Below are 16,398 nucleotides of genomic sequence, written 5' to 3'. Positions count from 1 at the left end.
TGTCAGGGCCATGCCATGTTTGGATTTGCATTTCTCTGTTTGGTCTTCTGTTGTCAGTTACACTTTCTATGATCTGTTGCTTATTTCAAGTCCATGTTATGTACTATTACGTTTTCACGTTCAGGTTTCCTTTCTCGTTATATTTCTTTTCTTCTTTTCCTCATGTTGCTTTTGTTAGCTCCTTCGCATAAATCCTCAAAACATTTGCTTTTAATTTTTCCTTTTGTTTGGAGTTATTTCGAAGGAGAGTGTGTCTCTCAAACGTGACGTTTGTATCCTGTTAGGTGGGAGCGGTTTTTAAGCCGCTCTTCACGTTTGTATTGTTGACACTGCTACATGGTCTCTGCCACCATTCTTGGGTGGGGTAGTGACCCATGGATGACCCCTGGGATCAGGTCACCCAGCTCTGACCTGTGAACCTCCTGGCCGACCCGTTCGGGTTGGTCCCACTGTGACTCCGCATGCAGTGACTCTGGACTGAGGGTGCCATGCTTGTGCAGATGTGTCCTGTCAAGTATGGCAAGGTTTTCTCCAGCATGCTTGCCTCCTTGCTTCCTTCCCTGTAGGTCTTTACAGTGACAGGGAACCTGACAGTGCTTTATACACAGGCCGAAACAGACACATATCAGCTGCCGCAGACTGCCTAACAGGCTTCTCTAGATTGTGTTTTTTGAAGTCTTTACATTTGTTTTTGAGAGCTGCAATCATATCTGAAAGGCATAGCGGTCAAACCAGAAAATCTCTGCTCAAATAAAAGCAAAATTCTGCTTTGATTTAAAGATCCAGTTTCAGTTTTTCACTATGAAAAGATGCAGTGCTGCTTTCTCAGCTCATATGTAGCTGGTACAGACGTCTTGGATAAGACTTCATCATCCCATAAAGCACAGCCGGGTGCTCTGTGTTCACTATAAACGTGCTCTGTTGCTCTTCTGCTGCATAACACTGAACGTTTCCTCCACAGAACACAGAGGACAGCGCTCGAATCTCCATCACTTTTTTTCGTCTGTTTCGAGTCATGCGGCTGGTCAAACTTCTCAGCAGAGGAGAGGGTATTCGCACCCTGCTTTGGACTTTTATTAAATCCTTTCAGGTGAGATGCAGCACAAATGTTTAATCAATGTCTAAGGGAAAAATGGAAGTTGCTCATATTAATCTTTTTCTACTTTTCCCCTGTTTTTTGCCTTAAGGCTCTGCCATATGTTGCTCTTCTGATAGCCATGCTGTTCTTCATCTACGCTGTCATTGGCATGCAGGTTGGTAAACTGGACAGAAAATACTTTTTCCACTAATTTTTAATCACAACAGTAAGAGTGCAGTTGTATTCATTTGGCAATGTTTCTCTAACAGGTGTTTGGAAAGATTGCAATGGTTGATGGCACTCACATTAACAGAAACAACAACTTCCAGACCTTCCCACAGGCCGTGCTGCTTCTCTTCAGGTCTGTGGATAACTGATGTCAGGCCATCAGGAAAATCACATTTGTTTTCTAGGTGATTAATTTGTGTGCGCCATGCCTGCGTTTTCTCCAGGTGTGCCACAGGTGAAGCGTGGCAAGAGATCATGTTGGCCTGTATGCCAGGGAAACTGTGCGACCCAGAGTCTGACTACAACCCCGGGGAGGAGATGACGTGTGGCAGTGGATTTGCAATAGTTTACTTCATCACTTTCTACATGCTCTGTGCTTTCTTGGTACACAAAAATGAAACTGTGTTTATCTTAGGATTCATTTCTTATCAGTTATACTTGCGTGGTGTGTATTGCACTACCTTATCATTTGCAGCATCAGTAGTGGGAGTTCTGTTTCTTAAAGATATCAGTTTTCACATCGCAGGTTTAATATGTGTAACATATTACTATACATATAACATTTGATCATTCTTACACCTAGAGCTAATATGAAATGGGGCAAAAATGAATAATCTTTAAAATCATCATAACATAAAACAACAGGTCCAAGTTATGTGCATCATAGCACAATAGTGTCAAAATAAAAATGTCCTTTCTATAAAATACCATGTGTTCCTATGTATACTGTATGTCTGTTATTTTGAAAAAATACTTTGTAAATATATTAAGACCTTTTTCTTTTATTTTCGTAGATTATTAATTTGTTTGTGGCCGTCATTATGGACAATTTTGACTATCTGACACGTGATTGGTCCATTCTTGGTCCTCACCACCTTGATGAATTCAAAAGAATTTGGTCAGAGTATGACCCTGAGGCAAAGTATGTGCTTTATTCCTCATCTGAATATTCATGTTCATGTTCATTTTTTAACTATGTCCATTAATTTCTATGTATTTTTCTCATATAGAGGCAGAATTAAACATCTGGATGTTGTAACCCTTCTTCGTCGCATCCAGCCTCCTCTGGGTTTTGGCAAGCTGTGTCCTCACAGAGTGGCTTGCAAGGTCTCCTCTCGTCTCCTCTCCTCTCCTCTCCTCTCCTCTCCTCTTCTCTTTTCTCCTGTCATTTTGATAAATAATTTCAGGTAGAAATGATGATTATTTTACAACAATATTAAAGGCTTGTTCTCTTCTTTCAGAGGCTGGTAGCCATGAACATGCCTCTGAACAGTGATGGTACTGTTATGTTTAATGCCACTTTGTTTGCACTGGTGCGGACAGCCCTAAAGATAAAAACAGAAGGTATAAATCAAACATGAATGACATTTCATTAAATTGCTGCTAAGAGAACAAAGAAAAATATTCCCCCAAAATTCAGCTCATGCACACACTGCGTTAATTGTTCTCAACTTCAGTTTAAATGGCTGTAAAGTGGAGGGCTGGGTTCTCAGGGATGCTTGTTTCCCTGTGGTGCAGGTAATCTAGAGCAGGCCAACGAAGAGCTGCGAGCTGTCATCAAGAAAATTTGGAAGAGAACTAGCATGAAGCTGCTGGATCAAGTGGTGCCTCCTGCTGGTGGTTAGTGGAATTAACATCACAGACACCTTCATGTCCTTCTGTTTGACACACAAATCAGCCTAAAGCAGCCTGCAGAAAACACACACACAAACCATATGCTCCCATGCTGTTCACATATAATTACTCCAAACAGGTATTTTGTAACCAAGTCCTTAAATAAAACCTAACACTCACGCTCACACTGAGACCGTGTCACATATAAATAAGGCTATATTGTGCTGTTTCTGCTTTGTTCATCTTCTCCCTGTTGTCCCCTCAGCAGTATGTCTTTTTTAGTCTGTGTGTATTCAGTACACACTGCTCCCTCCCGCCTGCCCTGGATGCTGATGGAGGCCACTGACTATCTGCTGGGCTTTGGGCTTGCATGGCCTTATAGACCACTGTGCAAGAGCATGCTTCGTCTTTCTCTCTAACATCTCTGTCCTTCCTTCTTTATCTGTTTCTTGTCTCTACTCTCTCTCTTCTGTCTTTTTTTTTTACTGCCTGAGCTTTTTTTCTTCTCATACTTTTGTATCTCTGTGTCCAAAACTTTGAAAACACTTCAGAATATTCTGAAGCAGTTCTGTTTTAGGGTGGTGGCATGGAACTAGTGTTGCCTCTCTCTCTGATCTCTGTCCCCAGCGTGCTTGTTCAAAGTGATTCAGACCCCTGCTTCAGAATGATTCTCACACACTCGTACATGCTTTTTAAATTCAAAAAATGGCAGAATATACATGCAAGAACACAAGCTTTGAGTACAGTATTTAGAAAAAAAAGCATACATAATATTATGTAGGGGCATACATGAGCACAAGCATATGAAATTACACACCGACATGTATGATGCATACTGTAGTTTTGCTTGCTTGCATGTGCTAAAGCAGTTAAAAACATTCAAAAGCATCCTTTGACATTCAAGAAAGATTTAGAAAAGAAAATTTAAGAAAAATTTGAACAAATTAATCAAGTGGCCTAAATGGAAAAATTGTTTTGATACACATTTAAAAATTGAAAAGCCTTTCTGTTTTCCTGTCATGATTAACTGAACAGAATTAAAATTGTTCATTAATTTCCAATGAGCTCAAATGCTCTTGTTGATCTTCTCTTGAAGAAGAAAAGACTTTCTGCAGAGCAATAGTAATCATTTAAAGTTTTATGAGTCCTTTTAATGTTGCAGGTGTTTGAACACGAATTCCTCCAATTAAATCATCCACAAGTCAGACATACTTACATACATGTAATCTCACAGAAATACACACATGAAGACATGTTGGGATATGTTCATTCTCTGTCCTTTCTGATACACAGCAAATGATCCTATTTGGTACATAATGAGGTAAAGTATATACACCATCAAAATGGATTTATAACATTTGGTTAGAAATCATTTGGTTGGTGGAGGTTAAAAAGTGCCTTGCTATTCTTAAGTTCTAAGGTGGTGAACCCCCACCACCCATAGACGAGGGAAGAGAAGAGTCTTTCCCTCTCTCTCCCAGGGTACTGTGTGTTGCTGACATAGGAAGCATTTGTGTGGTCTGTTCACTCAGATGATGAGGTAACCGTGGGGAAGTTCTATGCCACCTTCCTGATACAGGACTACTTTAGGAAATTCAAGAAACGTAAAGAGGAAGGCCTGGTGGGTGCACACCCTTCCCAGAACAACACAGCCATTGCTTTACAGGTGAGTCTTACGACACTCAAGTGTGTTTCTGACAACGTGAGACGGGCTGTTGAGACCTTTGTTAAAATGGATGAATGAATGAACTTTGTTAAATCTGATATACATCTCTGTGCATTTCATTCAAAACTCATCAAGAGTGCTGATGTTATGGTTTGTGATCCAGCAGGACGTTCATGATCTTGGTGTACAGTATGATTCTGTGATTTATGTTTCTCTTGTGTGAATTTAGTACTTGTGTCTTCTGTGTCTCAAAAAAATAGCTAGATGTTGATGTTAAGTGCACATCACTGTCTTCAGCCACCATTGCATGTATTTTCTGTGCATCACAGTCCACGACTCATGAATTTCACATGCAAAGCTTGTTGCAGTTTCTGTTACCTTATATCGTATGATATATGGCGTCAGTATAGTCCCATATATCACTGTCAGACAAAAACATGACCAACTAGCTTCTTTATATTTAACTTTTTCTATGTATTCTGCTATTATATAGATCTACAAAGAAAAGAGTGAGAAGAAAATTATATTTTTACATTATTTACATTTTATTTTTTTCATCCAAGTACTTTCCAACTAGTGGAAAATATTTCAGAGGGAAAAAAAGGGACTGAAAGGGCTACAAAACAACATCAGCAAAAGTAAAAGCGAAATATACGAATAAATACTTTTTTGGAGTAATGTTAAGTAATTTGGAAGTGTAAAAGTAAAGTAGCGCAGTAATGAGTACATACAAAAAAGATTTAATTTAAAGAAAAAACATAAAAATGGGAAGGTAAGTTAATAGCAGAATAAATATGAAGATAAATAAAAAAAGTAAAACGAATCAATTATATAATTACATGCAATGCTTTCACCTGAAATGTAAATTGCTCTCTTTTTCCAAATTAATAAGATGTTTAAGAAATTGGAATCCAGTCATTTTAGGCACCACACAGTCAACATAATCTCCCGTTCTTGGTGATAGGAAGGCAACTGCAGCAATCAAATTCTTTGAGTTGTTGATTTCTCTTTCTGTCAAGTTTTATTTGACAAATTGCAATCATTGCAATGAAAATCGAATACTAAACATAACATATGGGTGATTGAACATACATTTTTCTATAATTAACTCAAGAAATAGCCATGAATCACATTTTTTTATTCATATTAAATTACTTCCTGCAGTACTCAAAGTATTCCCAGTATGTGACAGAAGCATATCTGGAATCTACCGAAGGCTACATTCAGGAGAGCACATCTGCCTGTCTCTGTGTTCTCATCTCTCACAGTCTGAAAGTACTGTAAGTGTCAGGTGTTGTACAGCACAGGTGCGTGTATGTTCAGTATGTGTGGTGGTTGTGCCTGTATGATGTCAGAGTTCGCACTGTGAGTTTTAAGATGGAGGTCACAACCATAGCTCTTAGCCTTGTTGTTGTCATGGTTCCAGGCTGGCCTTCGTACGCTGCATGATATTGGGCCTGAAATTCGCCGGGCGATATCATGTGATCTGCAGGATGACGAACTAATAGACTTTATTCCAGAGGAAGACGAGGAAATTTATAGGGTAACTGATTCAAATTTACACAAAGGGAAATGTTTGTGCTTGTAAATATTCATTCTTGTTCATGGAAAGGTACGTGTGAAAAAGCTAGCTGTAGATGGAAATGGAGTAGGAAGCATTTAGCAGCTAAATCTGTAGCAGAAGCATTAGCTTCAGATTTTATATCTGCACTATGTAAGTTTTTTTTTTTCTTCTAATGAGTTCATTTTGCTTTATTATGTTTCTTCTCCATTTCAGTTCCAACAATCTAAACAGTGTTTTGTTTTGCTCGCACATCATGCCATGTACCAGCTTCCTAACTTACTTTTGCACATATATTTTTCTTAAACAATATCAGCCCTCAGACTTAACATCAATAGCATTTGTCTTGTAAGAAGGAGAAATGCTGGTGGTTTTACTGTGAGTGTTCCTTCACAGCGTAATGGTGGACTCTTTGGTAACCATCTCATGAATGGTGGTCATCGGCGATCCAATGGGCATCAAACCAATGCCACTCAGCGCCCTCTGCAAGTGCAGCCTCCACCTCACTACGCCCACATGGAGCAGCCAGTAGGACGCCTGTCTAGAGCCAATGCAATGTCCCATCCCAACCACCATCATCACCACCACCACCATCATCACCACCGCCACCACAACTCCTACGGAAAGTCTCCCAAATCTACCAACATAAACCTCAACAATGCCAACGTGTCCAGTCTGCCCAACGGAGGACACCATCGCTACTACGAACACGCACCTCCCAATGGCTATCCAGGTCTACGCAGCTCCTATTATGATTACGACAAGCCACGGACACCCCAGGGTCAAAGGTATCCACACAGTGATCATTATGTCATGTTGCAGAATTAGATCAAACAATATAGAGTGAAAGTGGATTTATATAAATTTATATAAACCTGAAGCTCCATTCACACCCTGTTGTTGTATCCTTTGTCTCTGGCACATTTTATTTGGCAGTGTGTACTTACTCCCATTACGCGTCAAATGTTGCAATTACATGTGGACTAAACATGTAAAACATTACGTCACATCAAGACGTGCTCAACATGGACTGTTGCAGCAGGAATTTCAATACTATCTGAACTAACTCATCTGTAAGAAAATCTTTGTAGAAAAGTCAGATACCACCAATGTATGAATGTAATTACAAGTGTATGTTACAATGAATTTGATAATTATGGAAGAACATATAGCACTAACACATATTAAGAGGTGTCCTTGTCTTCATTTCTGCCCAGTGATAGTCACGAAGAGACTTCTTATGGTGTACAACAACACATAAGAGGATTTATTTTTAAAAACATCACTGTGGTTATTCACTGTGTGAGTGCTTGCTGTTGTCAGACATCGGTGGACAATACTGCTACTGTGTTTTTCCACAGGCAGATTCTTATCAGACTTTTCCATTACATTAGCCTCTACTGGAAACTTCATTCCACCATGCATCATAAGCCTACTCTTGTACTGACACTTAATTTGTGACCAGTAGCACATTTTTCTTCTGATTTCCCATCTTCTGTTTAAACTACATTCTCCAGTATTGGGCCTGTTTTTCCTTAGTGCCCAAGAAGTTTGGGGGACAATTTCATTGCTTCCTCTTTATGAAAAAGAAATGATTCTCAGATTGTTTCTTATCTTAAAGATAGATAATGGAATTGTCAGCCAACAGTGGAGTCATCGCCGTCACTCTCTGTTCTCCTCGTACATATATATGAGAATGCTGTATATGCTTCATATACTGTATGATATATATGTCACACTTTCTTCACCCAGTTTCCTGTGTTCTCTCCTTCTCCCTTTCTCCTTCCTAACTAAATTCTTTCTCTTGGCCATCCCTGTGCTTTCTTGGACAGAAGGCGCTACTATGAGACCTATGTTAGGTATGTTGTTTTTCTAGGTTTGGTTCCAGCAATGTGTCTCAACAGCAAAAGAAGGACTTTTGTTTCATTTTGACTTGGTTTTGGAAATTGTTGCATCCTTGCTAAGTCAGTGTTTCACATTACATACTGGCCAGTCATTTTGCTTTCCTAGTTGTTATGGCACAGTTGTGTTTATGCATTGTTGGATAAATAATAGAGAAATGAATGTGAGTGGCCAGCATTGTGCTGAGAGCAGCCCTGCTTAATGCATGTGTAAAAGTGATGCGCTTGCTTTAAAGGACTACCCAGATGCTTGAAGACAGGGGAGTGTATGAGAATGTTTGAAATGAAGTGAGTGAAAATCACTACTTGTGTCCACTTCTTCTGTTTAGTGCACATTTCCCGCAACACTGCATATAGTTAACGTCATGACTTACTAGAAAGAGATGTGTTTTAATTAAAGTAGTGAATGTCAAAGTGGATGGGGTGTTTACATGGCAGAGATAACCCACGACTTCTGTTTGTCTTGGTTTGGCTGTAAAAGGGTGGTCTCTTGAATTGCTGCCCCCTGTAGGCTTGTGTCTGCATGGCAGTGCATGGCAGTATAGCAGTAACCCCCATAACGACAGTAACGGTGTGCACGCTCTAACCCCTCTGCCCTGGCTCTTTCACAGGTCCCACAGAGGGGATGGTCGCCATCCCACCATCCGAAGGGAGGAGGAGTTTGATGAAGACCATTTCTCCGGGGAGTATTACAGCGGGGAGGAGTTTTATGAAGATGACAGTATGCTGTCAGGGGACAGGTAACAGTCTTTTCACAGTTTTGCAGTTTGCAGTTGCAATTTCATTCTGACTTGGCTAGAAATTTATTCCAAAGGTGTTTTGGATAATGGATCCCATAATGTAATGTTCACCAGGTATCAGAACAGCGACACGGAGTATGAGACTCCCAAAGGCTACCATCATCCTGACAGTTACTACGATGATGATGAGCAGCCTCTCTACCGCGACTCACGGAGGTCACCAAAGAGAAGATTGCTTCCTGCAACACCTCAAGGTATATTATGACCATCATTTATATATAAAAGATAGACGTGGCTTTCTTCTCTGAAAGTGGAGGCTGATATTTGAATGCATTCTTTCTAATGGCCAGTAGGGGGCAAAAAGGAGTCGATTAGAAAAATAAGCATTATGCTCAAAAAAATCTTTCTCAATCAGTCTGCACTCTCAGTAATGACTTTATTTAACACGGCCTGATGTTCATTTAGTCAGTTATGGTTTGATATAGAGTAAGCAGACAGGAAAGAAGGGTATGCTTTAGGGTATTCTTATTGTGTGATTGTCGCTACAGTAATAGTGTCCTTGGTTTTTGGTCAGATCCTTCCCTTTCATGTGGGCTCTGGTTCCAAAAAAGTAAGATGGCTAAAATATTAAAATTGTTCATCCTATAAAAACAGCCTGTGATTGTCGTCCTCCTTGACCTGGTGCCATGTGTCAATGTTAAATATTGTAGAAAGATTTTACGTGAGGCACACCCCTCTTTGCTTTTCATTTCTTCATAGCTTGTTATTACATTGCACATTAGTACATTGATCAGAACATAGATTTTCTTAATATCTGAAATTATTAAAGTGGCAAATGTTAATCCTCTATCCAGTTAAGGTGATTTTAATAGATGAGCAACATAAAATAGCTGTGTGGCGTTTTTTGTGTGCTTGTGGACAAACCTCACAAAGCTGTAGTTTTCTTTTAAAGGTTGTACATGTACACAAACTTTGCTTTTTGTTCATTTTATTGTATTGTATTACTCGTATGTTTGAATTTCTCTCATTGTTTCTAAGTTAATGCTCACTGCTCTACTCTGGATTAATTCAGGTAATAGAAGGCCATCCTTCAACTTTGAGTGTCTGCGCAGACAAAGTAGCCATGATGAGCTTCCACATCAGCGTACTGCTCTACCACTGCACCTTATGCAGCACCAGGTAACACAGGCATTCTTTAAGTTACATTTTTGGCCTTGGGTGGAGTGACATTTGTTAGTAAGTTGCAGATTGCATCAGCTTTCTTAAATGAATTGCTAAATATCACAGAAAACTGTTGAATCGAGATACTACACAGCTATGAAATAGCAGCAAACAGAACTGCTTCCCAAGTGGGTGGCACAGTTTAACTATACTTCAAGTCACTTTTGTGTTCCACCGTCAAAATCCTCCTTCTTCACCCATCAGGTTATGGCTGTAGCAGGGCTGGACTCTAGCAGAGCCCATCGCCTCTCCCCAACCCGCTCCACCCGTTCTTGGGCCACACCCCCTGCCACACCGGCCAGTAAAGACCAGTCACCATACTACACCCCTCTCATACGTGTGGAACACCCACACAGGGAGAGTGTTGTTGGTAGCCAAGTGTCTGTGCGCAAGAGCTCCTGGTACACAGACGATCCCGAGTTCTCCCAGAGAACGTACTCACCTGTGCACCTGCAGGTTCCTCCGGAGTACCATAACCAGTACCACCAGAAAAGAGGCAGTGCAACAAGCCTTGTGGAAGCGGTGAGTTTAAGGCTGTTTGGTGGAATAGTTACTGGAAATTTTGCATGACCTGGGCTTTGATCTCACAAGCACATTTTCAGATTTATTGTGTCATCTGAACAAAACACAAAACACAGTCCTAAAAAAATCCACACTGAGATATTTTTCTTCAAATTCCTCCGAACAGGTTTTGATATCAGAAGGACTTGGGAGATATGCCAAGGATCCCAAGTTTGTCGCTGCCACAAAGCACGAGATAGCAGATGCATGTGAGATGACGATAGATGAGATGGAGAGTGCAGCCAGCCACCTGCTGAATGGAGGAATGTCCCCGGGTATCAATGGGGTAAATGTGTTTCCCCTTCTGACTCCAAGGGATTATGAACTGCCGGACACCGCAGCCAGCTACAGTGATGAAGAGCCAGAGACAGAACCCAGAGGTCCTTACGAGGAGGACCTGGCAGACGAGATGATCTGCATCACAACTTTATAGCAGAGGCTGGAGGATTCTGCACATTAGGACCCTTATAGATTTGCGAAAATTTAAAAGAAATGCATCTGTTGGCTCTGACCCAAAGAAGTGCCTTTAAAGTGAAGAGAAAAGGCATAGGGATGAGAGACACACAAGTCCTGTCGTTTAATTGTTCTCCACCTGCCAGCCGTGGAGGTCACAGCACAGAGCCAGTTACCATTCCTGTTGAGCACAGAGGGACAGACTGGATCTTCCTTCCAAAGGCTTTGACCTGATGGTAATATACAGGTTCTGCCTGCAGCCAGTCAAAGACAATAACGCTGATGCCAGTGAAAGAGATGGACCAACTGGCAAAGGTGTGAGATGCTCTAGAGGGTGGGTCTCTAAGGGTGATGACAATCAGATGTTCGATGTCATTACCTCAGTCACTTTTTTAAGGTTTGGCATATCATGCAAGTTTTCAATGCAAGCATAGAGAGGCATATCTCCTCACATAGTTTTTAGAATAACTCGACCCCTTCGTCGTTAGCGCAGATCGTTTAAAGATCGCTAGAGCTGAGTGAAATAGTGAGATAGAGAGCTGAGTTGCACCAGATTATGCAGGAACTAACAGTCCTACTTATAGCATCATTCAACTTGAGATATGTACTTTTCAAGCAACTAAAGCATTTGTGATAAATGCACTAGCAGGCAGGTTATTTTAACACTTTAGAATAGCCTGATTAATATTTCATAGTTGATATGCTGTAAATTGTATTATATAACAAAAGAAACTTTGTAAAGAGATATTCTATATTTTGTAATTATGTATCATTTAAAAGATCAGCAATATGGACCCTCGTGACTCATGTTATACTATAAAAGCAGACTTGCATTATTTTATTAGTTAAACTGTTCGGATATTTATTTGCTTTTTTTTTTTTTTGCCAATATGCACCTTTTATTTTGCCTATGACGACAGCATTCTTTAGAGGTTCTGCTTATGTGGCGACACTACCGCACAAGATATGCTTTGTTTCCTTAGCATAGGAGTACACTTGTTACTTCATCAAACCGACAATGGAGCATTTTTAGAAGGCAAGCCTCAAGGATCCAGTGCTGAAATTTCTCACAGATGTGACGAACACATTTGTTTGCATATTTTGTGCACAGTATTTTAAAATGCGTAGTGCATTAACAATGCTGCTTTTTTCAGTTGGCTTCGGAGTCAAACCTAGGTTTTTGTCAGCCCCTACTGAAATGCCTTTTTGCTGCTGAAAGAACGAAAACTGATAGATGGTAATAACAGGGATAAATTAACACTTTCGAAGCTCATGCTGGGAATTTCACTCTTTGTTGGTCATGGCAGGGTTTCGTTAGACCTTTGTACCGAATCTTAGCTATCACATCTTAGCCTTCATGCTGTATGTGGAGAGGGCTTAGGTGGCAGAAGACACATGCACACATCCAAGGGCCGGAAACAGCCCCAACATGTGTTCTAGGTGAAAGTACTGAGGGTGTCCTGGTGTCAGGATGCTGCAGAGAGGCAAAGCAATACTAACCCCCACACCCCCAACCTTTCTTTCTCAGCCTCCCTGGTTCCTGCGTATAGTATACCTCGTTAGGCATTGGTGAAGACATATCATTGTCACAGCTTATCTGTTTGTCCCAGTATCCCACAGTGGATTCGTTGAGATTAACTAGGGCTGAACGTGGATTTTAGTGTGACTGTATGAAAATGAACGGCAAACCCCACGCTGGGTACGTTTAAATAAAGGAGTAGCTGGAGCCCACAAGTTTAAAAACACAAGGCAACAAAATATCTTTTAACCATTCATCATCCGTTTTTCTCTTGCATAAAGATACTGGACTAAATAAATTGAGGTGGGCTATTTCAGGCGTTACCATAGAGCGTTTAAGGGTTAATGTGACCTGCTGTTGTAGGCGAGTGCATACTGTACTCTAATTCAACCGAATACTGTCATGAAAATGTAGGTTTTCCATTTTGTGTGCACATTGAAAGGGCTCTTTGAATTGTTTGTGAGTAAAAAAAAAAAAAGTGTTGTAGTCCTTTTGTTGATAACTGTCACAAAAAGGACCAATGCACATAAAAGGCACATTGTACTATTCGTAGCAATTACAGTACTGATGAACTGAAGATATGCATTATTTTGTAAACACTTTTAAAAGTTGTGTTAAACTAAAGATTAAAAGAACTTACTTTTACCTCATGTCAGGGATTCCTGAAAAAAGAAAAAAAGAATATAATGATTTGGTTCAGTCTACCAATGGTATTTAAATATTAGCACATAGCTGTTTGTCTTTGCACAAGTAACTGTATAGTGCTTTTTGTTTCTCCTTTTTCTAAACAGATTTGTGTATTAAGGTGAGACAATTTTGTACTTTTTGTGACTGTGTGTATGGTTTAGTGGAATCTATATTTGTCATTTACACCTCACCTCATAATGCTGGGAATGAAAGAGTATTAAAAACATTTTTCAAGGTGCACTGTTCCTCTGTTTTGCAGGTAGGAGAAAAAATAAAATAAAATGATCAAGTACCAGTTTACAGAGAAACACATGTTGATTTGAACGTTTCTATTAGTTTTCTTCATCTTGTTATGATTATAATTACTATTACTACTATTAATGTTCAGAAAGCTGTATTAAAATAGAAGATAATGTAATATATGTACAATATGGAAAGACCCATGATAATGTTCTCTACTTGAAAGTCTTGATATCTGCTCCTTAATGTTTTTATTGAGTAAACATCTTTTCTTTTAGTAGCAAATGCTTTACTATAACCCTCTAGGTTTTGTATCAATACATTTTTTGTATTTTTTATTTTATTTTATTTTGGCCTTGATTTTCTTTGAATCGATACTGATATTTTATTTTCTATTGATCATCATTGAATAAACTTATGCTGAAATGCTGTTCTAATCTCTTTGCATTCTACACTTTTTAGCAGACAGACAGTTGCTGTGAGTGTCGCCTCGCAAATAAAAACAAATAATTCAAACGCATAACTTCACTGACGTTTGTGTAATGTGACAGAAGACGTCTGCAAAATGAATTTTTACAAGCATGTTGCATTTGCACATTTCAGGAAGGAGACACTTTGTTTATCTCCACAGTTGTTGTCGCCTCCGATGCCTCATTGTCCTCCCATGGCTCTTTCCCGCACATCAGGAAGGGTACAGCGTATTTACGGAACTAAAGGAAACATATATCACAGTCTATTATTGTAAGTCAATAATAACATTTCTGATTTATCAGCATATACAGTAGAAACTACGTACATTAGATAGGCTTTTAGATTATAGGTTATATCATATACAACAAAACAAACACTCTAACAGTGATATTAAAGTGTGACAAAATAAAAATAACTTTTAAAATGTAACTCATTGCCAACCCTACACATATGCTTTAAAAAGAGAGTATAAACATATAATAAGGCTTTTGTAAGCAGAGAAATATGCAGTTAAGAAAAACATACATGTCTGTAACTACAACCCCTCCTGTGTGTCTATTGTGTCTATTGAAAATATGTTTTACTGGCTTTATGGGAGAATTGATCATATGTGAAGGTAACTGTAAAATTAAAAACAAACAAAAATAGACTCTAAACCCTTTGCTCGTTTTAAACTGGGGTGAAATGGTTTATTTACTGTAGACAAATTTAAAAATTTCTCATTAAAACTGGAATATTCAACGTAAAATATATCAAATCTGTAAGTTATATAATACCAACAGAAACAGTGTTGTATTTATTCCTGTATTTCCTGAATAGCTGTGTAATACATTTTATCCCCACTGGGTGGTGCTCATGTGACGGAAAAAAGAGTTGATTCACTAGTTCCCCTCAATGTGTTTACCATATCTGGCTGAATACAATTATTACCTGCTTATTGAGGTAGATATAGATGATGGGATTGTACACAGTGCTGCTCTTGGCCAGATAAACAGGCACTGTGCCCACCAGAGGATGAATCTTCACATCTGGGTTGTACACCACAAGCATGGCCAGGGTGGCATACGGCATCCAGCTGATCAGAAATGTCAGGACCATCAGGATCACCATGGACGCCACCTTCATCTCCCCTTTAGCCACTGCGCCACCTTCCACACAAGCCATCTTTGATACCTGTAAAATGGTGTGTTACTGATAGGGTCACTAAAGACATTTAGAGAGGAAACATCTCTGCAGTAAGATTCAAGACTGAACTGAAAGTGACAAGAAGCCCCAGCTAGACACTAAACACTTTACTGAACAGGATTAGAATTTTAAAAAAGCTGGTAAGAACTGATTTAACCTTTAAAAAACAGAAAAATAAAACACTGTATCATAAAGTTTACACACTTCTTATAGTATATTGTCTTTATTGTGAGTAGTATGTGTAGCCTAAAGCTGTCAGTTAAATATGATAAATTTAAAATTAAGAGATTTTACTATTCAATTCAATTCAATTCAATTTTATTTATATAGCGCCAAATCACAACATAAGTCGCCTCAAGGCGCTTCATAATACTAGTGATCAGAGTTATAATGTACATTCAAACACATACTTCCATTGCGCTACAAATCCCGCAGATGACTTTAACACCATAACTTAAAAGTATGCGTGTTATTTTTTCAACGCTGATCTATAATAGCTCACCCGGTGTAACGTCCACATTAGTTTGGTGTAGGATACCAGGATGATGGCAAAAGGAACAGCAAAGCACACCGCAAAGTAAACCACGATGTAGGAGACATTTTGAGGGTCTCTGTTGTGCCAGTCTGGCGCACAGGATGTCCCAACACCCTCCAACTCATACCTTCCCCATCCAAACAATGGAGGCAGGTTCCATGTCAGGGACCACAGCCAAGATAATATAACACCTCCGACTGCATGCTTCTTTTGGAAGGTAATTTGTCCCAGTGGCTTACACACCACAAACATCCTCTCCACTGCGATCAGAGCAACGGTGCACAGAGATGTGATACCTAAAATAAATAAATAAGTAAATAAAATAAAATTTGAATTTTCACGGACGCTAGTGGAGGTGAAAGTACTTTTAATGACACTGTACTCCATGTGGTATTCTTTGAACTTACCAAACAAGGACACAGCAAAACCTTCCATCACACAGCCTGTTCTGCCCAGGGAAAAGTACCCTTGGGCGTTGTTGACCACAGAAAGCACTCCTCCGGTCATGGCTGTGCCCAGATCAGCCACAGCCATGTTCATTAGAGCATAGTTGAGCGGCTGCCTCAGCTGCTTGTACATGAGGGACACAATAATCACTGTAGCGTTGAGGGTGATGGCCGGACCAGTAAAAATGGCCATAATGATGGACAGAATGATGAAGCCAGCCCGTGGAAGAGAGGGTTCCCCCTGCGGACCCAGGTAAAAAGAAGCATTTTGCAAAGATCCAGAGTGCTGCAT

The 16,398-nt window shown here is 39.7% G+C and overlaps 2 protein-coding genes across 9 annotated transcripts in view; one reads left to right on the top strand and one right to left on the bottom strand.

Moving 5' to 3' along the window:
• Positions 1–13,827, top strand: part of cacna1da (calcium channel, voltage-dependent, L type, alpha 1D subunit, a) — a 60,103-nt gene extending 46,276 nt beyond the window's left edge. For 5 of the 8 annotated variants that reach the window (XM_005741485.1, XM_005741486.1, XM_013912970.1 and 2 more), the window contains 17 exons: positions 962–1,090; positions 1,188–1,253; positions 1,348–1,439; positions 1,531–1,690; positions 2,101–2,228; positions 2,317–2,413; positions 2,548–2,650; positions 2,825–2,926; positions 4,453–4,586; positions 6,013–6,129; positions 6,544–6,935; positions 7,980–8,006; positions 8,660–8,788; positions 8,903–9,042; positions 9,861–9,967; positions 10,214–10,531; positions 10,698–13,827. In XM_005741485.1, the coding sequence (XP_005741542.1) occupies positions 962–1,090; positions 1,188–1,253; positions 1,348–1,439; positions 1,531–1,690; positions 2,101–2,228; positions 2,317–2,413; positions 2,548–2,650; positions 2,825–2,926; positions 4,453–4,586; positions 6,013–6,129; positions 6,544–6,935; positions 7,980–8,006; positions 8,660–8,788; positions 8,903–9,042; positions 9,861–9,967; positions 10,214–10,531; positions 10,698–11,003 (2,547 nt within the window). In that variant the 3' untranslated portion in view covers positions 11,004–13,827. The remainder of the gene's footprint in view (positions 1–961; positions 1,091–1,187; positions 1,254–1,347; positions 1,440–1,530; positions 1,691–2,100; positions 2,229–2,316; positions 2,414–2,547; positions 2,651–2,824; positions 2,927–4,452; positions 4,587–6,012; positions 6,130–6,543; positions 6,936–7,979; positions 8,007–8,659; positions 8,789–8,902; positions 9,043–9,860; positions 9,968–10,213; positions 10,532–10,697) is intronic. The other 3 variants (XM_013912971.1, XM_013912969.1, XM_013912967.1) reach the window with 2 other exon arrangements.
• Positions 13,828–14,068: 241 nt separating this feature from the next.
• LOC102193684 (parapinopsin-like) lies at positions 14,069–16,398 on the bottom strand. Its single transcript, XM_005741514.1, has 4 exons — positions 16,068–16,398; positions 15,628–15,956; positions 14,871–15,113; positions 14,069–14,179 (listed from the first exon to the last, which is right to left on the bottom strand). The coding sequence occupies exons 1-4, from the start codon at positions 16,396–16,398 to the stop codon at positions 14,069–14,071; spliced, it is 1,014 nt and encodes a 337-aa protein (XP_005741571.1).

This window comes from Pundamilia nyererei, unplaced genomic scaffold (genome assembly GCF_000239375.1).
Source record: "Pundamilia nyererei isolate P.nyererei 1_Seehausen unplaced genomic scaffold, PunNye1.0 scaffold00110, whole genome shotgun sequence".
NCBI lineage: Eukaryota > Metazoa > Chordata > Actinopteri > Cichliformes > Cichlidae > Pundamilia > Pundamilia nyererei.
The sequence above is the reverse complement of the archived record's forward strand: the minus strand, read 5'-3'. Positions and strand labels throughout refer to the sequence as shown.